Source organism: Erythranthe guttata, chromosome 11 (assembly GCF_056151865.1).
Source record: "Erythranthe guttata isolate IM_541 chromosome 11, IM_541, whole genome shotgun sequence".
In the NCBI taxonomy this organism is placed as follows: domain Eukaryota; kingdom Viridiplantae; phylum Streptophyta; class Magnoliopsida; order Lamiales; family Phrymaceae; genus Erythranthe; species Erythranthe guttata.
In genome coordinates this window covers 13,402,332-13,426,617 of record NC_142543.1, presented here as the reverse complement: position 1 = coordinate 13,426,617, position 24,286 = coordinate 13,402,332, and the positions used below count along the sequence as shown (strand labels likewise).

General features: G+C 25.8%; 3 protein-coding genes across 3 annotated transcripts; all 3 read right to left on the bottom strand.

The window, feature by feature from the left end:
- Window positions 1–843: 843 nt before the first annotated feature.
- LOC105971133 (senescence-specific cysteine protease SAG39) lies at window positions 844–2,023 on the bottom strand. Its single transcript, XM_012995977.2, has 2 exons — window positions 1,582–2,023; window positions 844–1,464 (listed from the first exon to the last, which is right to left on the bottom strand). Exons 1-2 carry the CDS (start codon window positions 2,021–2,023, stop codon window positions 875–877), a joined length of 1,032 nt encoding a protein of 343 aa, XP_012851431.1. The 3' UTR covers window positions 844–874.
- A 17,632-nt stretch (window positions 2,024–19,655) lies between these two features.
- LOC105971112 (uncharacterized) lies at window positions 19,656–21,588 on the bottom strand. The gene is made up of 4 exons (XM_012995958.2): window positions 20,467–21,588; window positions 20,209–20,391; window positions 20,027–20,140; window positions 19,656–19,953 (listed from the first exon to the last, which is right to left on the bottom strand). The coding sequence occupies exons 1-4, from the start codon at window positions 21,586–21,588 to the stop codon at window positions 19,855–19,857; spliced, it is 1,518 nt and encodes a 505-aa protein (XP_012851412.2). The 3' UTR covers window positions 19,656–19,854.
- A 108-nt stretch (window positions 21,589–21,696) lies between these two features.
- LOC148767026 (uncharacterized) lies at window positions 21,697–23,450 on the bottom strand. The gene is made up of 2 exons (XM_088825676.1): window positions 23,331–23,450; window positions 21,697–22,964 (listed from the first exon to the last, which is right to left on the bottom strand). Exon 2 carries the CDS (start codon window positions 22,960–22,962, stop codon window positions 21,697–21,699), a length of 1,266 nt encoding a protein of 421 aa, XP_088681802.1. The 5' UTR covers window positions 22,963–22,964; window positions 23,331–23,450.
- Between the last annotated feature and the right edge of the window lie 836 nt (window positions 23,451–24,286).

Sequence of the window (24,286 nt, the reverse complement as noted above, 5' to 3'; positions counted from 1 at the left end):
CATCGAAGCCGCCTAAGCTGGAAATCACTACAATCGAACTTCCACTTCAGCATATCTTATATTCTTAGGTGGGAACCTCATCCCTTGGTCATCTAAGAAATAAAAAATCGGTAGCCCGATCTTCAGCAGAGACGGAATATCAATCGGTTCCTTCTACTACCATAAAGCTCTCATGGATACTCTTTTTTCGTTAAGAACTTGGTGCTACCCCAGCTCCTCCTACTATCCATTATGACAACATGGTGGCAACAAAGATATGATCTAATCATGTGTTTAATCCAATCGCGAATGAAGCATAATTTCCACTAACTACCATTTTGTACGAGACAAAGTTGCTTCTCGTAAGCTTTGAGTTTCACATGTTTCTTCTCAAGACTAGTTGGCTGACCTACTTACCAAAGCATTATCAAGGCCATGAACTACTTCGAAACAAGATTTGTGTCTCAAATGGATCCACTGTCTTGCGGAGGTATGTTAGAAATAATCGCTGAATATATTCGAAAAGGTACCGTTTATCCTTAATTTATTTGATTTCCAGTAGGTATAGAACTTATCAAGTTGCTATTACAGATTTTACGTAAATTTCTTGAATTGCTTTTATGTTGTAACTACTGTGTTTATATATTTGGCTAATTGCCCTATATAATAAAAGGAAGATTTTAATCCTATTCTCTTGAACATTTAGACAAAGTGTGTGTTTGTACTAATACACGCTATGAGGTTGTGAAAGTGGTGAAATTGGAAGTTCGTTTGATTTCAAGCTTTACATAAAATTCTTACAGCAAATTAGTTTACACATATATTCACATAATATGGACATGAAACACTACTTCTTGGGATACTTGTATATGACCATCTTAAGTTTTTACACATTTTAGGCAGTAGGATAGGAAGCTTGCATGGCAATGCCACAGAGACCTTCAGCAGCATCGATATCCCTTTGCATTCTAATATATCCATTTTCACCCCAACTAGTTCCCCACGAGTTCTTAACCAACCAATACTTCGTTCCATCACTAGTCACTCCATAACCAACCGCAGTCACACCATGGTCAAGTTCAGTTCCACATTGTCCAGTAAATACTCCACCAGAGTAGAACTGAAAATCAGATCCACTAGCATCAATTGCAACAGATATTGGTTGGTTAGCCACAGCCTTGAGCAGTGCTGACTCACTATTTGAAGGAACATCCTCATACCCTGTAATCCTTGCCGCATGAGAAGATTCCTTCTTAGAGTTGCATGTTCCATCTACTCCTTCGTACGGGTAATTGGATTCAGTTGTGAGTCCGTTATTACTTATAATGAACTCGAATGCATTGTCCATTAGACCACCGTTGCAACCCTGATCTTCGCTTGTGTCACAATCCACAAGTTCTTGTTCGGATAACGAAACCAGATTCCCCGTTGTGAGTTGGTTTATTCCTTCTGTGGCTGCAACAGCTGAAAATGCCCAGCAACATCCTGTATTTTTTTTTTGTTGATGATAAATTAGTCTATGTAATGCTACAATTTCTCCAAAAAAAAAAAAAAGAAGAAGTAAATATTAGATGTAGATATGGGTTATTTTGACTTAATTACCACATTGCCCCTGATCCTTAACAGGAGTTACAGCTCCCTTCTTTGTCCAGTCAATGCTCGGTGGAACTGCACTGACATTAGCGTACCTAAATGATGAAACTTTAGATGATGATTTTGATAGAGATCTCATTTTGTATCCATTTCGAGATGCTTGAAATTCTTCATTTGTTAAATCAGCAAATTTGTTGATAGCAAGTTTGTAAGTCCGAGTTTCAGCTTCATTTACGGACTGAATGTACTCCACATTGTCCTTGAAAATATTGTATCTCTTGGCTTTCTCTGCATCATTTTTGTAAGTACGGCCATATTGAACCATCCATTGCTCGTGTCTTTCAACCATTGATGCGTTGGGCAGTGTGCGGGCAGTGGCTTGAGAAGCCCACATTTGCAATACTAACACGACAGCTAAAATAAACCTCCAATTCGGTGTGATCGAGGCCATTTTCCTTTTTCTAGCTGGATATGGTAATTAAAATGTATTGGAATATTTATGATGAGAAAGTATTATTGCTGTGAATCCTTGTATAAGACATGAGGTATTTATAGTTACACAACTCATGATTCGGTTAATTCTTCTCCCTGGAAAACACGGCAAGTTAAAGATGACAACAAAATCAAAAAGTTACGTAGAGGCTGCTCCATTTTGAATGAATTTTCAATTTTATTATTATTGTTTTGTAGTTTAGTGTTTCAGGATTATATTACAAGTTAAATTAAAAGTATTCCATATGATACCCTTGTTTGTCCTATCCATTCATAATCTTTTTTTTATTCAATTGTTTAGGGTCTTTCTTTCCTGTTTCAATGTGAAATCTTACAAAACTTGATTAGTACTGCATTTATCTTTTTTCAAAAAAAAAAAAAAGTACTGCATTTATCTCTAAAATATTGTTAATGGGGTTATTTGATATAACCCCTTAATACTTCTTTTAATATGGAGAAGTCCAAATTACCGTTCTTTTTTTTTTTTTTTTTTTGAATTTTTTAATTATTATTATTATTATTATTATTATTATTACTAGCATTTTTTCCCCCGTGTGATGCACGGGATATTATTTCAAAAGTGAAAAAAAAATTAATCAATTTAATACATAATAAGAAAATATAGTATACTAACATAGTAAAATTTAATAATGTAGTATTATTCATATTTTATATAAGATTAGGTTTTTTAAATCTGACATATTAAGATTTATAATCCAAATATATAGATTAAGATTTAACAAATCGAATTTCTATTTTATCTCTTAAGATTTGAGATATATTGATGAAAAATAGAAGATCGATAATTGTTGAAAATTATAGTTAAAAAATTAGTAAACAAAAATAATTAAAAATAAATAATTACAAAAGTACCATTATATATTATTCTTCAGGATTTAGTTTCAATTTTGATAATTGTTTAAAAAAAAATTAAAAATATATAATTACATAAATACCATTAGGGTTTTTTAGGGTTGCCCAATGTTTCTTTCTTTTATATATAAGATTATTATTATTATTATTATTATTATTATTATTATTATTATTATTATTATTATTATTATTATTATTATTATTATTATTATTATTATTATTATTATTATTATTATTATTATTATTATTAAAATTATTATTATTAAAATTATTATTATTATTATTATTATTATTATTATTATTATTATTATTATTATTATTATTATTATTATTATTATTATTATTATTATTATTATTATTATTATTATTATTATTATTATTATTATTATTATTATTATTATTATTATTATTATTATTATTATTATTATTATTATTATTATTATTATTATTATTATTATTATTATTATTATTATTATTATTATTATTATTATTATTATTATTATTATTATTATTATTATTATTATTATTATTATTATTATTATTATTATTATTATTATTATTATTATTATTATTATTATTATTATTATTATTATTATTATTATTATTATTATTATTATTATTATTATTATTATTATTATTATTATTATTATTATTATTATTATTATTATTATTATTATTATTATTATTATTATTATTATTATTATTATTATTATTATTATTATTATTATTATTATTATTATTATTATTATGATTATTATTATTATTATTCTGATTATTATTATTATTCTGATTATTATTATTATTATTATTATTATTATTATGATTATTATTATTATTATGATTATTATTATTATTATTATTATTATGATTATTATTATTATGATTATTATTATGATTATCATTATGATTATGATTATTATTATGATTATTATTATTATTATTATTATTATTATTATTATGATTATGATTATTATTATTATTATGATTATTATTATTATAATGATTATTATTATAATGATTATTATGATTATTATGATTATTATTATTATTATTATTATTATTATTATTATTATTATTATTATTATTATTATTATTATTATTATTATTATTATTATTATTATTATTATTATTATTATTATTATTATTATTATTATTATTATTATTATTATTATTATTATTATTATTATTATTATTATTATTATTATTATTATTATTATTATTATTATTATTATTATTATTATTATTATTATGACTATTATTATTATTATTATTATTATTATTATTATTATTATTATTATTAATATTATTATTATTATTAATATTATTATTATTATTAATATTATTATTATTATTATTATTATTATTATTATTATTATTATTATTATTATTATTATTATTATTATTATTATTATTATTATTATTATTATTATTATTATTATTATTATTATTATTATTATTATTATTATTATTATTATTATTATTATTATTATTATTATTATTATTATTATTATTATTATTATTATTATTATTATTATTATTATTATTATTATTATTATTATTATTATTATTATTATTATTATTATTATTATTATTATTATTATGACTATTATTATTATTATTATTATTATTATTATTATTATTATTATTATTATTATTATTATTATTATTATTATTATTATTATTATTATTATTATTATTATTATTATTATTATTATTATTATTATGATTATGATTATTATTATGATTATTATTATGATTATTATTATGATTATTATTATTATTATTATTATTATTATTATTATTATTATTATTATTATTATTATTATTATTATTATTATTATTATTATTATTATTATTATTATTATTATTATTATTATTATTATTATTATTATTATTATTATTATTATTATTATTATTATTATTATTATTATTATTATTATTATTATTATTATTATTATTATTATTATTATTATTATTATTATTATTATTATTATTATTATTATTATTATTATTATTATTATTATTATTATTATTATTATTATTATTATTATTATTATTATTATTATTATTATTATTATAATTATTATTATTATTATTATTATTATTATTATTATTATTATTATTATTATTATTATTATTATTATTATGATTATTATTATTATTATTAAATATTTTTTAACCTTTTTTTTATCTGGTGTATTAATCAGCGGTGTATTAATCGGCTATGATATTAATCGATAATAGAACATAATCGACTAATGAAATTTCTTTAATTTTTTTTTTTAATTTTCTTTTTCTCTATCAGGTATATTAATCGACTATGATATTAACGAACTGTAGAGCGTCGTGGATTAAGGAACTAACTCCTAAAAGTAAAAAAATAAACACAACTATATAAAAACGAAAATCAACATTTTGTTACAAAGCAAATAATATACATAAATTGTAATTGATTATGCAAATCGGGATCAATACACAAAAATCTCAAAATGAATCAAAACAAATATTTCTCATTACAGTAATTACTTATATCAGTTGATATTCTTGTATGAATCTTTGAAAACCCAATACCATGTATTTTGCCATTTCTCAAAACCCAATTTAGATGGCTGAGCCTGAACGTAAATGCCTTTACATTTACATATTAATAAATAATTATTTTATTTCTGGGTTATATATTAAATTATTGGTAGAGTAAAATGCAAATACCCCGGGGTTTTACAATTAATAAATTCTTATGTTTTCTTTAACATTTTAATCAATTTATTTTATTTATATCTTAATTAGATAATTTATTATTCTATTTTTATTATCCAATAATTTATATATATATTTTAAATTATCCCTACATCAAAAAAAAAATAATATTAAATTCCATTATTATGTATTTATTTATTTTGTATTTGAAAAAAAACCTATACTTAAATTGATTACCAAATTTTGAATAAATTTTCAATTTAATTGTTTATTATTTTTTTAATAATATTTTAATTTCTAAACAATCAAATTAAAAAGGACATATATACATATAATATATATCTATATAATATATAAATTGAAACCCTCATGGTCTAGAATTACGACATGTGTCATCCATGTCACCATTCACGTAGGCATCCTAATCATGATCCATGTGTCACTACATATTACATATTTAATGTCTATTTAATTATAACTTTCCATAATGTAATATTAGAATATATCATAATGCATAAATGATATTTTTTATGAGAATTAAATATTTCCGTAATATTATATATATTATTATGGTAATCATTAATATGTTATTTAATAATTATATATCATAATAAATGACATATTCCATAATGACATATATATTTTATGGTAATCATTAAATGACATTTCTTTAACTATGGTTAATTTGTAAAGATCTACATTGTTTTAGTAACAATATATTTCTCAATCCATAATATATTGAATTATTATTCTTACATACTAAAATGAAATAATTTTAATTGTATCAATTTAATGCATATAATTTATTTCCTTAAAGATATATATTATTTATCTTTTATTACATAAAACATAAGTATAAATACCTCACTCTACATCCATTATTTCCCATTCATATAATAAAGCACACGGCAAGAAAAAAGGTTTTATAACATAATTCAATTCTTTCATTATTTTAGTTAATTTTTGTTTTTTTTATATATTATTGTTTATACCCTAAGAATATTTTTTTATTTGTGTATGGTTTTCAGTTTAATATTTACCATTTTCCTTTCTGTTTGATAATTAATTGTTATTTTTATTTTTTATTAGATGTTCAAATTAGGTCGTTTGCGGAAAGATTTATCTGCCGAAATTTATGAAGGAATGCAAGAAGTGATACTACAAGGAGACATGAAAAAATCTGATATCGAAAAACGATCAAATTGCCTTCTTCGTTTTTGGGGAATAATGTGTATGTTTTTCATTTTTTACATTGTTTTTGTATTCCAATTTATGGGAAAATAAAATAACACCGATATTAATTATGTTTTTTTCCGACAAAATAAGTCATTATGATTCATTTGTTTCTATGCACATGATAATTACTTGATCATAATTAAATTTACATTATTTTTTTTGTTCCGTCTTTTACGTATGTGTATATATGATATCTCTAACAATTGTTTTTTGTTTGTTAATGATTTATAGATATGGACGCTGCTAAGTCATGTATTATAAGCGACTACTATCGGATATGGAAAAAGGTCTATGGATTTGTAGAAAATGTGACTACATCTTGAAACTTCAGAAATCAAAGGTTATATTCATATTTTCTATAACTAATATGTAATTAATAATATATTTTTCATTGATCAATTTTCGTGTAGCATATATCCAAGCAATTTGCAGATGTTGTTGGATACATTGGCCAAAAATATAAATGTTTCTTTGGGATTTATTCGAGGAAGAATCACAGAAGTACAAGGATGGAAAACAAAAAGTGTTGGAAACCATTTTGTGAAGAAAGCTAATCAATTTTTGTTTATCTCAACAAAAACGTCACTGAAGTGTATGGTGCAAGTCCAGAAGAAGATTTAAGGTTTTTTTTTGTTTGATTGAATTTTTTTTTTGTTGTGATTTTTTTTTTTAATGTTGGGAGGTTAACAATGTTAAGACATTTTAATTTATTTTGTGTTTTAGTCTTGCTTGATAATTATAATTAAATTGATAATTTGTGTATATCGGTTTATGAAATATGCCGTGCTCAAATATATATGTACGGATATTATATTAAAATATAATAGTATACTTATGCATATTATTAAAATACAGTAATATATTTCTACATTACAAACTTTTGCCAAATCTTATTTTAGATGTATTTAATAAATTAAAAAAAATCATATTTATTACTTGAAATTCTGCTATAAGCATTTAAGAAATATATTATTAGTGTAAAATGAGATTCTTTTAAAATCAACACATACCATTTTTTGGGATTTATTTATGATATATACACACACACACAATAAATTAAAATGAAAACTTTATAAATATTTACTGCCAAAAAATTTAATATAAAAATTTATAAAATATATTAGTCAACATTCATAGAAACGAGATTCATTTAAAATCAATACATACAATTCTTTTCCGGCAGATAAATATTATATTGCTCGATGCCATATTGCCATCTTTCCGTTTTTTATTTATAATAATTTGACTTTTTTCTTTTATCTATATGATAAATAAAACTAAGATACACAATTAAAGTTAGAAAAAAAAAAGCGTAGACAAGTAATAAATTAATATTATATGTAAAACCAATAATTTAAAAAAAAAAGTAGATAGGTAAATGTAGTATTAATAATTTTCCCATATTTTTATATTTAAATTAATATAGATTAATTTGGAAATTATATCAATTTAAATTTATGCAGTATTACAAATCTTTACGAATTATATCATCCGGTTGTGTACTATTCCATTAATCAATCATTTAAATTCCATTAATATAATTTTATAATTTTACATTTATGTATTTTATTAATGCATTAGAAGTCGATTTTAAATAAACATATTAATAATATATTATGACATTTATAATTTTATAATTAAAATACAAAAAAAAGGAAAAAAAGACAAAAAACCAAAAAACCGTGTATGTTTTATGTAATTTAAATTTTCTAAAATTAGAATACGCATTTTATGATATGGAATTTGATTTCTTGCCTATTTAAGATTATTAGATTTAATTGATATAGTAATTTTAAGGAAAATATTCAATAACCATAAATATTGTTTAATATTTTAAAATCAATATAAATCAAATCATCCGAAATTAATTGATTTGATTTCTCACCTTTTCTTATCTTTTTTTTTTTTTTTTTTTTTTCTTATTCCACCCTAATCATGTCATTTGAAATTTGAATTCTAAAATTTTCCTAATTACTATATAATTCTCAAAACTATATAAACCCTCATCTATTTATCCGTACACTATTCTTCTTCACCCATTTCATTCCAGTTGTTTTTGTTTTCCGTTTTATTTATTTGTTTTTTTTTTTTTTTTGTAATTTTTTTTCAATTAATTTCATACCCTTATCGTATTATAATTTAATTTAGATGGTTTAAATTCGTTTAATATTTTTAGTTAACTGAAGATCTATGCTAATATTTTTTCTTTATGTATTTTTTGCAGATATTGTTTACGAATCCAACTTATTTCACATGTGCTACATTGTTAGCGTTTGCATATAATTTTGTAATTTCATTTATTTATTTTTTGTTTAGTAACATTTCCCATGAATATTTTTTTATGTAAAAGTTTGTATTTAGTTTTTAATTTAATTGAATTATATATTTATCATTATTCAAAAATCGATTATTGTTTTGTCAAATAGAAATGAGAGAAATTGACACTAAATCATGTATTGTATGCAATGTTCTAAAAATCGGCCGAGGCGGCCGATTAATCGGTCTCCAAGGCAGAGGCGGTCCAAAACCTTAACGATTTTAGTTTAAAGGTTTGAAAAATCGGTTTTTTGCCTGTGAGGCGGTTTTAGGCGATTTGAGGTGAGGCGGTGAAACCTTTAAGGCGGGTCAAACTTCGGTGGGAAAAATCGGTCAAAAATTGGTGTTTTTTATTTTTTTTTTTATTTTTTTATTTTTTATAATTCAAAATAAAAGTTGGAATTTTAATAAAGAAATATGAGTTTATGCTTTATTTTGATTATGTTAACTATTATTGTTAAAGAACTAATGATGTATGCGAGAAATATATGTAATTTTAAAAAAATCCCTTTTTATTTATAGTTTATAAGGGTATTTATGTATTATGATCTTATTATTATTAAATTTTTATTATGTTATTAGGATATATATATATATATATATATAAGATGGAGATATAACTATGTTTAAATATCTTTTTATCTATATTTTGACTATTATAAATAATACCTACAAATATATTATATTAAATTATAAAAACCGATTTATTTTCGATTTATCACCGCCACACCGATTAATCGTGAGTCGGTCCCTGACCGCCTCTGACCCGATTACCGTTTTTACAACCTTGATTGTATGTGGAAACGTGGAAATCAAAGATTTCTTATTTTTCTTTTGTTTGGAAATGAGGATTGGACAATATTGGTATATGTACAAGTTTCACCACAATTGACATGTATCATCTTTTGAATGTTTTTTTTTTTGTAAATAATAAAAAGACAAACAATTTATGTACTTTTGCTTCATTAGTGCAAATTTGGAGTTTTATTTTATTTTCTTATAGTTTGCATATTTTACATTCATTATAATTTTCTATTTTATGTTTCAATCTTAATTTTTCTGAATAAATTACTACCTTAACACTATAATAATACAATATTAAATAAATAAGTGTAATATTTTAATAAAGTATCACTTGCAACTCGAATTAAATACTTCTTGGTCATGAGGTATTTCATGAAAGATTTGAACAAATAAATATTTTTAGTAAAATATACATAGAATTTTTTATTCCATTTTTTTAATCCTTACAAAATTTTGTCAAATTTTCATAATATTTCAAATGTATATAATTTAATAGCATTCCAAGTTTTCAAATATATTAATTTGTTAAACACTACAAATTTAAATTTTGTTTTTTTAGTTAATTTGTTATAGATTAAATACGAACTATTAGACTATTTTTTGTTTTCAAATGTTACTTAATTAAAATTTTATATAATTATTTAATTGTATTTGTAACCTCTGAAAAAAAAAAATAGTTGTAATATATACATTAATTGTTTAATTATTTACGGATAAGGTCATACAATCATGGTTGACTATGAATATTGCGCCCCTATTTTGTTTGTTGTTCAAAATTTCCAACTTAAATTTAAAATTGTCTCAACTTTCAAGTAAATATAGATAAAAACTTAATAGTAGTTTTTTTGTTAAGACGGCCTTAACTTATGTGTACATTGTTTCTATATTTATAAAATGGCCTCATCTTCTATAGACGGACAAAACCTATTGCCCTAAACTTACTTTAGTTGTGTTTACTACCATGACATTAACGATGGTGTGTATAAGGTAACATGAATACCGAGCTTCTTTAAATTGTATTTGTGTCTATATGTAAATCAAAAGTATAGTTTTTGTTGTTTTCTAGGGGTGAGCAAAAAAACCGAAAAACCGAAAAACCGAACCGAAAACCGAAAAAACCGAGCCGATATGTACCGTCCCGACTTAAAACCGCATATACGGTAATTTTTTTTTGAAAAACCGAAAATATCGGTTTGTGTACGGAGAATTTAAAAATTACCGAACCGATTTCCCGAACCGAACCGATTTATACAAAATGATGTATTTTTGATATATATTATAAATACTTATCCTAGCGTGCCTCTATCTTTCGAGCGCCTCCATGTGACATCTTTTTCTATTAATTAATTTTAGTTGTGACGTGTTTTTTATTAATTAATTTTCGGTTGTTATTTGTTAATTTTCTCAAATAAATATAATGAAAGTCCAAATATATGGGTTTTATGCCTAACCGGTTCGAACAAATAGACGAAATCGAAACCGAAAATAAACCGAATTGATACCGAAACCGTTTACCGAAAACCGAAAAACTGATTCACACCGAACCGAAAAAAACCGACATATTCGGTTTTTAAAATATGAGAAACCGATATTATCGGTACGTGTTTGGTTTATTGGAAAAACCGAGCCGTACCGACCCGTGCACACCCCTATTGTTTTCTAAAACATAAAACAAAAATAATTTATATAAAATATTTGCCTAAATAGTTACATAAGCATGTACATTGTGAATTGTAAAATATCAGCGTATATCTCTCATGGTATCTAACATCCTAACAACTACTAGGATATAGTTTCATATGCTATATAATAACTCAGATTTGAGAAATTTCATTTCAATTGTAATATATACATTAGTTTTTTCAAGTTACAACATACAATATAAATTATTGTAAAAAGAATACTATGTGTTTGATGGTGAAAATATAAAAAGGGAATAAACTTAAAGCAAATACTTAATATAGAAAACAACTAAGCAATTGAGTAATACACCTAATTAATTGGAGATGACACATTAGCAATTGAACTCAACCTAATGAATTTGAAGATACACATAAGCAATGGGTATGACAAATGTCATTCATTCATGCATGCAATCATCTTTTTATATTATATGTAGATCAATTTCGATTTGAATCAAATATTATGTTCTTATTTACTAACTCTTGCCATATTTGAATGGAATCAATTTCGATTTGTATATATTTGTTTCTTAAAAGTGTAAATAATTTATAATATGTACCCAATATGTAATTAAATATGTTACTTATAATAGAGGATATAATATTTTCTAATAAATATCGAGTTTTTAAGTATTTCTAATAATATTTTCATATACATTAGCATTAGCATTAACATTAGTCTATTAGTATTAGTATAAGTATTAGCGTTAGCATATTAAGATTAGTATTAGCATGGCATTAGCATATTATTATTACCATTACCACATTAGTATTAGAATTAACATTAGAATTAGCATTAGTAAATTAAAATTAATATTAAATTACCATCAACATATTAGTATTAATATTAATATTATTCCTATTAGTATTAGGATAAACATTAAGATTACGGTCAAGATATATTTCCAGATGATGATTAGGATGAAGATCAGGATTATGATCATGATCGTTATTAGGATTATGATTATGATTAAAATTCAGATTAGGATGATAATCATGATTAGCATTGGCATTAGCCTTTTATAATTGACATTAGTATTAGAAATATCATATTACTATTAGCATTAGCATATTAGTATTAGCATTATCATGTTAGGATTTGTATTAACATTGACATTAGGATATATTAGTATTAGCATAATTAGTATATTATAGTTAGAATTAACATTGACATATAAGGATGAACATTAAACTACCATTAGGATATTAGTATTAGAATTGGGATTATGATTAGGATTAGTATTATGAATAATATTTGGATGATGATTAGGATCAAGATTAATGTCAGAATTAGTATTAGAATTACAATTAATATTAATATTAGAATTATATTAGTATTAGGATTATAGTTAGTATTAGTACTAGGATTACGGTTATATTAGGATTATGATTATGATTAACATTGGGATTATGATTAATATTAGGATTATGATTATGACCAGAATTAGGATTAAAAATAGGATCAACATTAGGATTATGATCAAGATCATGATCATTATTAAGATTAGGATTGTGAATAGGAATAAGATTACGAATATGATTTATATTAGGATTAGAATTATAATTAACATTATATTTAGGATTAGCACTAGCATTAACATATTATCTTTAGCATATTATGATTAGTATTAGCATTGTCACTAAATTATTAGTATTACCATTAGCATATATTAGTGTTAAAATTAAGATTAGGATTATGAGTATTATTAGTATTAGAATATGGATAATGATTAGGATACGGTTTGCGATTATAATTAATATTAGGATTAGAATTAGGATTAACATTAACATTATGATGGATGACGAAAATTAGCATTAGCATTAACATTAGGATTAATATTGTGATTAGTATTAGCATTAGCATTAGCATTAGCATTAGCATTGAGATAGTATTCGGATTAGCATTGGTATTAGTAAATTGACATTACCATTAGGATAATGATTATCATTAGCATTACCATAATAGGATTATTAATTAATATTAGTATTAGCATTCGTATTAGCATTAGCATATTATGAATACCATTAGCATTGACATATTAGGATTAGTATTAATATTGGTATCAACATTCACATTAGTATTAAAATAATCATTAACATTAGCATTAGTGTTAGCATTAATTAGCATTAGCATCAACATTAGCATTAGTATTAGCATTAGCATTAGCATTTTAGAATTAGTATTAACATTAGTTAGCATTAGCATCAACATTAGCATTAGTATTAGCATTATCATTAGCATTTTAGAATTAGTATTAGGATTAGAAATATGATAAGGATTGTGATTAGTGTTACGATTGTAATTAGAATTACGATTAGTCTTAGGATTAAGATTAATTTAGCATTGACATTACGATTAAGATTATGATTTGTATTGGCATTTGCAATAAGACTAGGATTAATATTAGTATTATGATTAGGATTAGCTGTAACATTAAAACTGCATTAGTATTAACATTAGCATATTAGGATTAACAATACCATAGTATCATTAAGAGTAATATTGTCATAATCAGATTATTAATAGTAATAGTTATAATAATAGTAATAGTAATGATTATAGTATCAGTATCAGTATCAGCATCAACATCAGTATCAGTATAGTATTAATACTAATATTAGTATTTTTTTAGAGTAAAATATTAGTGTTAATATTTGTATTTCTATTATTATTAGTATTAGGATTATTTATACTGGGAATTAGATTATGATTATGATTAAAATTAGAATTAGCATTAGGATTATGATATGAAGTAACATTATAATTATGCTTAGGATTAGAATTAACATAACAATTGGGACTAGAATTAGTATTAGGAATAACATTAGCATTATCATATTAACATTGCCATAAATATCAACATTAAAATTAGTATTAACAATTTTGAGTTGCATCAGTATCAGTAGTAGCATTACCATTAGCAGTAGCAGTAAAAATAGAATTACGATTAGTGTTAGTATATAAAGATGGGAATTAGTATATTAGGATTAACATTAGCATTAGTATATTAGGATTAACATTAGCATTGGCATTAACATTAGCATATAAGTATCAGTTTAGTATTATTATTAATATTAGTATTTGTATTAGCATTAGGATTAAGATTAGAATTAGCATTAGCATTAGGATTAGGATTTGAAGTAACATTATAATTATGCTTAGGATTAGAATTAACATAACAATTGGGACTAGAATTAGTATTAGGAATAACATTAGCATTATCATATTACCATTGCCATAAATATCAACATTAAAATTAGTATTAGCAATTTTGAGTTGCATCAGTATCAGTAGTAGCATTACCATTAGCAGTAGCAGTAAAAATAGAATTACGATTAACATTAGTATATAAAGATTGGAATTAGTATATTAGGATTAGCATTAGCATTAGTATATTAGGATTAACATTAACATTGGCATTAACATTAGCATATAAGTATCAGTTTAGTATTATTATTAATATTATAATTTGTATTAGCATTAGGATTAAGATTAGAATTAACATTAGCATCACCGTTAGCATATTAGAATTAATATTAGTATGAATATTAGTATGCATATTAGTATGAATATTAGCATTATGATAATGATGCATATTAGTATTAGCATTATGATTAGAATTATTATTGAAAATTAGTATTAATTTTAGCATTAACATTAGCATTAGCATTATCATATTAGGAATAATATTAAAATTAGTGTTAGCATTAGCATATTTGCATTTCTATAATGATTAGAATTATGATTCGTGTCATTATTAGAATTAGGATGATAAGTAGAATAAATATTAGAATTCAGATTAGCATTACCATTAGGATTAGGAGAATGATTATAATTAGGATTAAAATTATGATTGAAATTAGTATTAGGATTACAATTAGGGTTAGCATTAGCATTAGTGTTAGGATTAGGATTAGTGTTAATACTATGATTAGGATTATCATTATAATTACTAATACTTATAGTATTATTATCATATTAGTCTTAATATTAGTATATTACTATTAGTAATGGTAATGGTAATAATGGTAATGGTAATGGTAATGGTTGATATTGGTATCAATATTGGTATTGGTATTGGATTGATGTTAGTATTGGTAATAGTAATGATAATGGAAGTGGTAATGCTAATGATATTGGTATTGGTGATGGTAATGATAATAGTAACGGTAATAACGAAAATTGTCATGGTAATGGTAATGGTAACGGTAATGGTAACGATGATGGTATTGATAATGGTATTGATATTAGTATATGTATTGGTATTGATATTATATTGGTATTGGTATTGGTAATAGTATTGGAATTGGTAATTGTATTGATATTGGTATTGATATTGATATTAGTATTGGTATTGGTATTAATAATTGTACTGATATTGGTATTGGTATTGATATTGATATTGATATTGGTATGCATTGGTATTAGTATATTAGTATTAATATATTAGTATATTAGTATTAGTATTAGTATTTGCATTAGCATTTCTATACTTATATTAGCATTAGCTAATTAATATTAGTAATAGTATTAGACTATTAGTAGTAGCATTAGTATATTAGTATTAGCATTAGCATATTAGAATTAATATTAGTATGAATATTAGTATTAGGATTAGCATTATGATTAGAATTAGTATTAAGATCAGTATTATGATTAGAATAATAATTAAAATTAGGATTTGCATTACCATTAGCATTAGCATAAAAAGATTGGTATTAAGTTAGAATTAGCATATTTGCATTTCTATAAGGATTATAATTAGTATTAAGATTAAGACTAATATTGTCATTAAGATTACAATTTGGATTAGAACTATGATTGAGATTAGTATTAGAATTAAGATTAGAATTAATACCAGGATTAGGATTATCAATAACATTAGGATTACTAACACTAATAGTAATAGTATTATTATCATATTAGTATTAGTATTAGGATTAGTAATGGTAATGGTAATGATAATGATTGGTATTGCTATAGGCATTGGTATTGGTATTGATAATGATAATGGCAATGGTCATAGTATTGGTATTGGTGATGGTAACTGCAATAGTAATGGTCATGGTTATGGTAATGTAAATAGTATTGGTAATGGTAATGGTAATGGTAATGGTAATCGTAATCGGAACGGTAATGATATTGATATTGATACTGGTACTGGTACTGGTATTCATTACTTACACAATACGGAATATATTTTTTATTTTCTTTTACTTTTCTACTTACTACTTTGTATTGCATATCATTGATCTTACTATATCAATATTTTTTTTAAAACCAAATATTTATTTTTATGATGAATACCCCGTGCAACGCACGGGTGAAGTACTAGTACATATAAATACGTTTGATGATCAATTCGGTCATTTAACGTCCAAAAACCCACTACCAGTCGCGCATCCCGCGAGTGAGCTACGGGAAAGTCAATCAGGGGGGTTTCTACCTTTGACTAAATTTCACGGGGGGGTTTTTGCTAATTTATTTATTACATGGGTTTTTTTGCTGTTTGGATATTACACAGGGGTACTTTTTGCAGTTTACTCATTATTCTTAGTCAAAAAGAGGAAAATTTCTAGGGCTGTGCATTTGGGATCGGGATTCAGGATCCCGTCCCGTCTCGATCGGGACTAAAACTTCGGGAATTCGGGAATTCGGGAATACGGGATCGGGATATTTTAATCTCGAATTAGGAATATATATATATATATATATATATATATATATATATATATATATATATATATATATATATATATATATATATATATATATATATATATATATATATATATATATATATATATATATATATATATAAACTTTAGACCACACATTTTATTTTTTCAACTTTTTAATTTCTTTTTGGTGTGTGGTGTGCCCGTGAGTGTTCTAATTTTTGTATGGGAAAGAAAATAAAATGATTGTTTAATTTTTTTTATGGTAGATTGCATCTGTAATTTATTATAGTGTCAAGGAGATGAGAAATACAATATAATATATCGTTTCAACTTATTTTAATAAAATTAAATTTAATTTGTTCCAAGTTTTGTGGTAAAAATAAATAGTGCAAGAACGGTAGTATGTATATAATATGTTCAAGTTGGTTTAGTGATAAAAAAATACTAATGGAAAAAAATGCAATATTTCTTACTTTTTAGGCAAAACTTGCGATGCACGGGGTGATATTCTAAAAGTCAAAAAATAATAATTTAAATCGTGACATTAAAAATGAGTATATTTGAAGAAAATATTAAGTGAAAAGTCATCTATAATTTGAAGAGAAAAACAAAGTTATAAAGATGTCATTAGCGGTTTCATAGAAACATAAAAAGTTAATTTTTTTTTTACAAAGACGTCATTGACAAAGAAAGGGGAATAACAAACAGAGTTAAGAAAAAATAATATATAATTAGAAAAATAAAAACAACTACAAAGATGTAAGAGAAATAAATTTAAAAAAAATATAATTACAACAAATAACAAAGAATATTTGAAAAAAATAAAAATAAAGAATAAAGAAATTCAAAATTTCGAAAATAAAGAATGTGTCAACTTGTCAACTGTGGAAATAAAGAAATTCAAAAATTAAAAAATGAAAAAAAAAATAGGATGGAAGTTCCAACAATCATATATTTATAAAAACAAAAAAAATCAGCCAAGTGAAAAGACACCACAGCATAAAACTTAATCCAATCTAATCTGATGAACATGGTGAATGCCCAAAAAGAAATTGTTCATATGAAGGGAGGAAAGAAAAAAAAATTGACATGATTGTAAAAGACACATATGCAGAACAATAGAACATTTTAAAAATTGGGGTCAATTTGTAATTGTTTAAAAAATTTATATACCATTCATATGACCCCAATTTAGATTATCATCTTCTTTTACCCGCCTTTTTCACCAAGATTGTGTCAAAACATAAGTATTTTTGCTGTTAATAAACATACATTCCAAAATTTTCTTATTGAGAAAAACACGTTTTAAAGAACAAAATGTAAGGAACAACCAAATTAAATAAATAATTCTAAAGAACAACCAAAAAATGTAAAGACCAAAGCTAATTGTCAACATTGCGAACACGGGCTATATGGATTAGAAAAAGGCTGCTATAAAGATGAAGATGTGAAGCTTTTGTTGAGAAACAATGAAAAAAGCATAAATTGGTGGAAACTGCTGATAATGAAATACAACTACCAGGAATCGAAACATATACATTTGTAGATAACACACACACACACACACACACACATATATATATATATGTACACACACACATAGGCGGAACTTACAAGGGCTGGGGCTGTTGACCCCCAAGATTTTTTTTTTTTTGGTACACTGTAATTTTTGAATATTACTTTTGCCCCCCCTAAAGTTTTTGCAAATATGTATCTTAATCCTTAACTTTTTTGTTTCTTCTCCATGTATATATATAAATATATATATATATATGTCATATTTAATATAAAAATATAAAATAAAATGGTGAAAACTTGTATTATTTGAAATAAAATTTATGAATATTTACTTATTTTTGAATTTTTTTTAGGGCTAAATACAAAAACACCCCTGTACTATGCACTTTGTATCAAATACCCCCCTGTACTACCCATAAATACAAAAACCCCCTGCTGTTACAATTTTTTCTTAATCCGTTAGTCAGACATTAAAAATAGTTGGAGGGAAAGATTTGTTGGTTTAGCTTGACGAAAATACCCCTGGTAGATTCCATAAATACGAGGGTTTATTTGAGCCACTTCCTACTAATTTTTTTCGCATTTTCAATCGATTCTACTTAAGAAATTTTGTTTTTTTTCTCCAAAATATCTAATTGCTTAGATTTCTTTAATTTTCTGAAAAAAATATTTTATTTTGTAATTTTGAATTTTTTTCATTTTCTCTTAAGCTAATTTATGGTTAGCAATAAAATTTGCAATATCTATTGAAATAACAATTGCAATATTAATTAATCCACTAAAAACACAAAAGTACTGATCATCACTGCTACATCTATTTAATCCACCAAAACCAACAGAATAGACAAAAACATACATTGTAATCAAAAGAACAATAAAGTATGTTCATCAAAAGCACAACAAAATAAATCTATTTTAAGTACCAGCCCATCAAAATCAACCCAAAAAAAAACTTCTTTACCAAAAGTGAAGTAATAGAAAGTCAAAATTCCCCATTATCTGCAGTGCAACTGAACTTGTTTGATCTTGATTGTTGACTTGAGAATAAAACAGATCCAAATCTTGAGTGTTGTACTCGTATCTGAGAAAATAAAATGTAAATGGAAGTTCTTGTATAACTAAATTGCAATTACATCATTTGCTTAATCATGTACCTGTATATCTCCATCTTTACCACTAGTGTTGCTGTGTGATCCTCTCATTGACTTCTTTGCCCTAGCATCATTCCTCACTGACGTGCTTGTAGTTGCATCATGTTTGTGTGAATTCTAATAATAAAAATAGTGAAAAGTCCAGTTCAAATTAGTACAAAGTTCCAAAGTCTGAATAAGATTACCTGTTGTGGAAGACTAAATGTATTATGTTGTGGAGGCTTCAAACCATTTTGCATCAGCCCAACCCCATTCCAGTTTCCATATCCAAGGCGTCTACTTTTTTCACCTTTTGATCTTGCTGCAACCATGGGAGCTTGTGTTGATGCTTGTGTTGATGGAGCACTGCCTTCCAGATTTTTAGTTGCCTACAAGTGAAATAACATATATTAATTATAATTGAAATAAAAACCAAGAGATATAACAAATCAAATATTTCTTACCTTTCTTTTCCTTGTTTTTTGATTGTTGACAGGTGGTGGTGGCTTCTTGCACCTTCTTTTGTTGTGTGTAGTATCTCCACAATTAGAACATGTTTGTGTGATGCCATTTCTTGTTAATTTTCCACCCACACTTATCTCATCTGGACCTTTCTTCCTCAACTTCTTAGGTCGACCTGGTTGTTTTTTAAACGGAGGAGGCATGATTGGTTGCTCGTTACTTGCATCCGTTACCCATTGCGAATGGTCTGGTACTCGATTTATTGTGAAACTATAGGCCCTCTTATACATGTCCAATGAATAGTAACGGCTTACAAAATCTTCTGGCTCCTTATGCTCCATCAGAATTGCACAAGTAGCATGCATACACGGTATTCCAGTCAACTCCCATTCTTTGCAACTGCAAGTTTGTCTGTTCAAGTCCACATCCCAACCCTTGTTTCCCATAGTGACTTCCCATTTTCCATTTGCAGAAACATGACACTCAAAATCCAGTGCCTTGTCTTTGATCATATTAACTTTATCTTGAATTCTTGGACATAATTTCCCACTACACTTCTCAACCAACAACCTCTTAGTATGGATTCTACACATAAATTGTCTTCTCAAAGCCTCCAACATTGTTAAAATTGGCATGTCTCTAGCCTCTTTAATGTAATTGTTAAATGACTCACATAAGTTATTGCATAACAAATCACATTTAGATCTACCTGACATCATATGCTTGCACCATAGCTGAGGAGATATGTTTTTCAGCCATTCATATGCTTCCTTTGAAATTGCCTTGATTTCATCCATTTTTTCATTGTATCCATTCTCCAAGTAAGCTCTAGCTGCACTCCACATCAGATCTTTCAAAATTTTATCTTTGAACCTTAGTTTGAAGTTAGCATACAAATGCCTCACACAAAACCTATGTTCAGTGTGTGGCAAAATTGTATTGAAGCTTTCAACAAGTCCTTTTTGTCTGTCGGATATGAAGGTGCACGTTGTTATATCATTGTTCCCAAATGCAGAAACCAGCAAATTCAGAAACCAACCCCAGCTTTCTTTGCACTCACTCTCTACCACTGCTATTGCCAAAGGAAACATTTGATTGTTCCCATCTCGAGCAATGGCAGCCATCAATTGTCCTCCAAATGGTCCCTTTAAAAAGCACGCATCCAATCCTATGTGAGGTCTACATCCTTCTAAGAAACCGTTCTTTTGTGCATCATAGAGTACAAAAAACCTTTAGAATCGAGGAATTCTGTAGAGTGGAGGCCCCTCAGTCCTCACAATAGCAGTTGAACCAGGATTAGTTTTTAAAATTTCATAACAATAGTGTCTAATTCTGGAGTATTGCTCATGAACATTACCTTGGATTTTTTCAATGGCTTTCTTTTTGGCTCTGTACAACTTTTGTCTGTGTGCATACACTTTGACCTCTCTTCTCACTAACTTCTTGAAGGAATCTACCGGCAAAGTGGGAGTTTCCATAAAAGTATCAATGTATCTGTCAGCAAGGTATGAAGAGTTTGCGCTCTTATTAGTAAAACTTCTTGGACATCTGTGAGGCTCACCCTTAAAGCTCTTGATCTGAAACGCAGTTGAAGTACCCATTACACTAGCATGAATCCTCCACCCACATTTATTTTTACATTGTGCAGTAACTCTTTTTGTTTCATTTTTGTCATATATGAGATCAATTCCTCTAAGAACAGAAAATTGTCTCAAGGCCTTTCTATAAGCTGCAATATTGCAGAACACAAGACCTACCTCAAGAAGTGGTTCTTTTAGGCTATTTTCCTCCTCAAACTCCGGAAACTTCCTACCCTTGGACTCTTCATCAGACTCATTAGGCTCAGATAAAACTTCAGGATCACTTTGTATGGCATCTTCTGAAGCATCAAATGCTTGCTCAAGATTAATTTCTGGATCAAATGGTTGACTGATTTCCTCTCCATCATCTCCTATATAATCAGTTCCTAAAGGATGGAAACTCTCACTCATTGTATCTCCTTCAGCAAAAAAGTCAAAGTCAGATCCAGACTCAGACTCATTGTCGGCTACATAACTAGGGTCACTTTCATCTTCATCTGCATCAATCCCCATATCCACCTCTGCATCAGCCCCGATATCAACCTCTGCACCAACACCCATACCCATCTCTGCATTAGCTTCATGAGATGACATTACATCACATGATATATCAATATCAACATCTTGTAGGAACAGATCAACCTGAAACACCTTTACATCACTATATTTCTTGAACATCTGAAGAACACCACTGTCACTATCCAACAGGTTCAATCCATTTTCATTAGGCAAGTTGTACCAAATAACTGTAGTAGCTGATAATTGAAGTTCTTTGATGATGCCAAGCATCTCAAAGTATGACATAAGATCAGGATCCACATCTGCTACCATTGAGACCATCCCTCCAACATATTCAAAATCCATATTTGAGAAGTTCCCTCCATAATTAAGTCTAAGGGTAAATAATTTACTGGACATTCCTGCAGAAAATAAAAACCCTAACTGTTACTATCAATCACGAAAAAATGAAAGTACAACATATTTCTCTTCAAAATTATACTCTAAAACCTAAAAAAAAAATTATATAAAAAAGCCTCATTTTTTTCCCGCAAAAACCCCAAAAAAAATCTTTGGAATTTTAACCATAAATTGTAAATAAATCGTAAAAAAATATCTATCAAGAAAAACAAAAAATACTACATATTTATACTTGAAAATATACTCTTAAATCCTAAATGTTACTTTTCGTAGAAAAGCCTCAAATAGTTTTGGAAAACCCAAAAAAAAAAATAACAGAAAATAAAACCTTATTTTAGGGAGAAATAGTCTTTAGAATATATACTAACCTTTGCCTCCGAAATTTCTGGGAATGAATAGCCTCACCAACAATTTCTGAAACTAAAATCTTCGCCAAGTTATCAAGCTTTTGGAGAGAAAAGTGTCGTTGTTTTTGGTGGAAGATAGAAGGTCTTTTTTCTCAAAAAAAAACAAAATAATAAAATAAGGGAAAATGAGGGATAACCCCCTCAATACACAAAATAATAGAGTCCAGGCCCATTTTAATATTTACCATTTGTAAAGAAATCTAAAATTAACATTAGGAATTGTGAGACCCCCCTCACGTGTTTATTATTCCAATTTTGTCCTTTCTTCCCCCACTCTTTCTCTCTCTCCCCCCCTCTCTTCTCAACCGTCCTTTTTGACGTGTTGTCATTTATTATTTTTCTTCTCTCTCCTCTCTCCTCTCTTCTCTCTCTTCCACAATTTCCTCTCTTCTCTCTCCTCTCTCCTCTATTCTCTCTCTTCTCTCTCTTCCACAATTTCCTCTCTTTTCTCTCCTCTCTCCTATCTTCTCTCTATTCTCTCTCTTCCACAATTTCCTCTCTTCTCTCTCCTCTCTCTCTCTTCTCTCTCTCTCCTTTCTCTTCCCTCATTTCCTCTATTCTCGTCTGTTTCATTTTTTCTCTTTAGTTTCTCTATATCTTCTCAATACTTTATCTTTTCTTCTACATCTCATCTCATTTTATAACACCATAGTATCTTAAATTGAAATATAATATAGTGAATTAATGGAAAACTATAGTTGATTACCAATTTTTTATAGTTGACATCGGAACAATTGTAGTTGACTATCCAATTTTTGTAGAACTCTGGCAACAATATAGTTAACTACCAATTTTTTATAGTTGACATCGTAAAAATTATAGTTAACTATCTAATTTTTATAGTTGACTCTGGAAAAAATATAGTGAACTATCCGATTTTATAGTTGACTCTGGCAACAATATAGTTAACTACCATT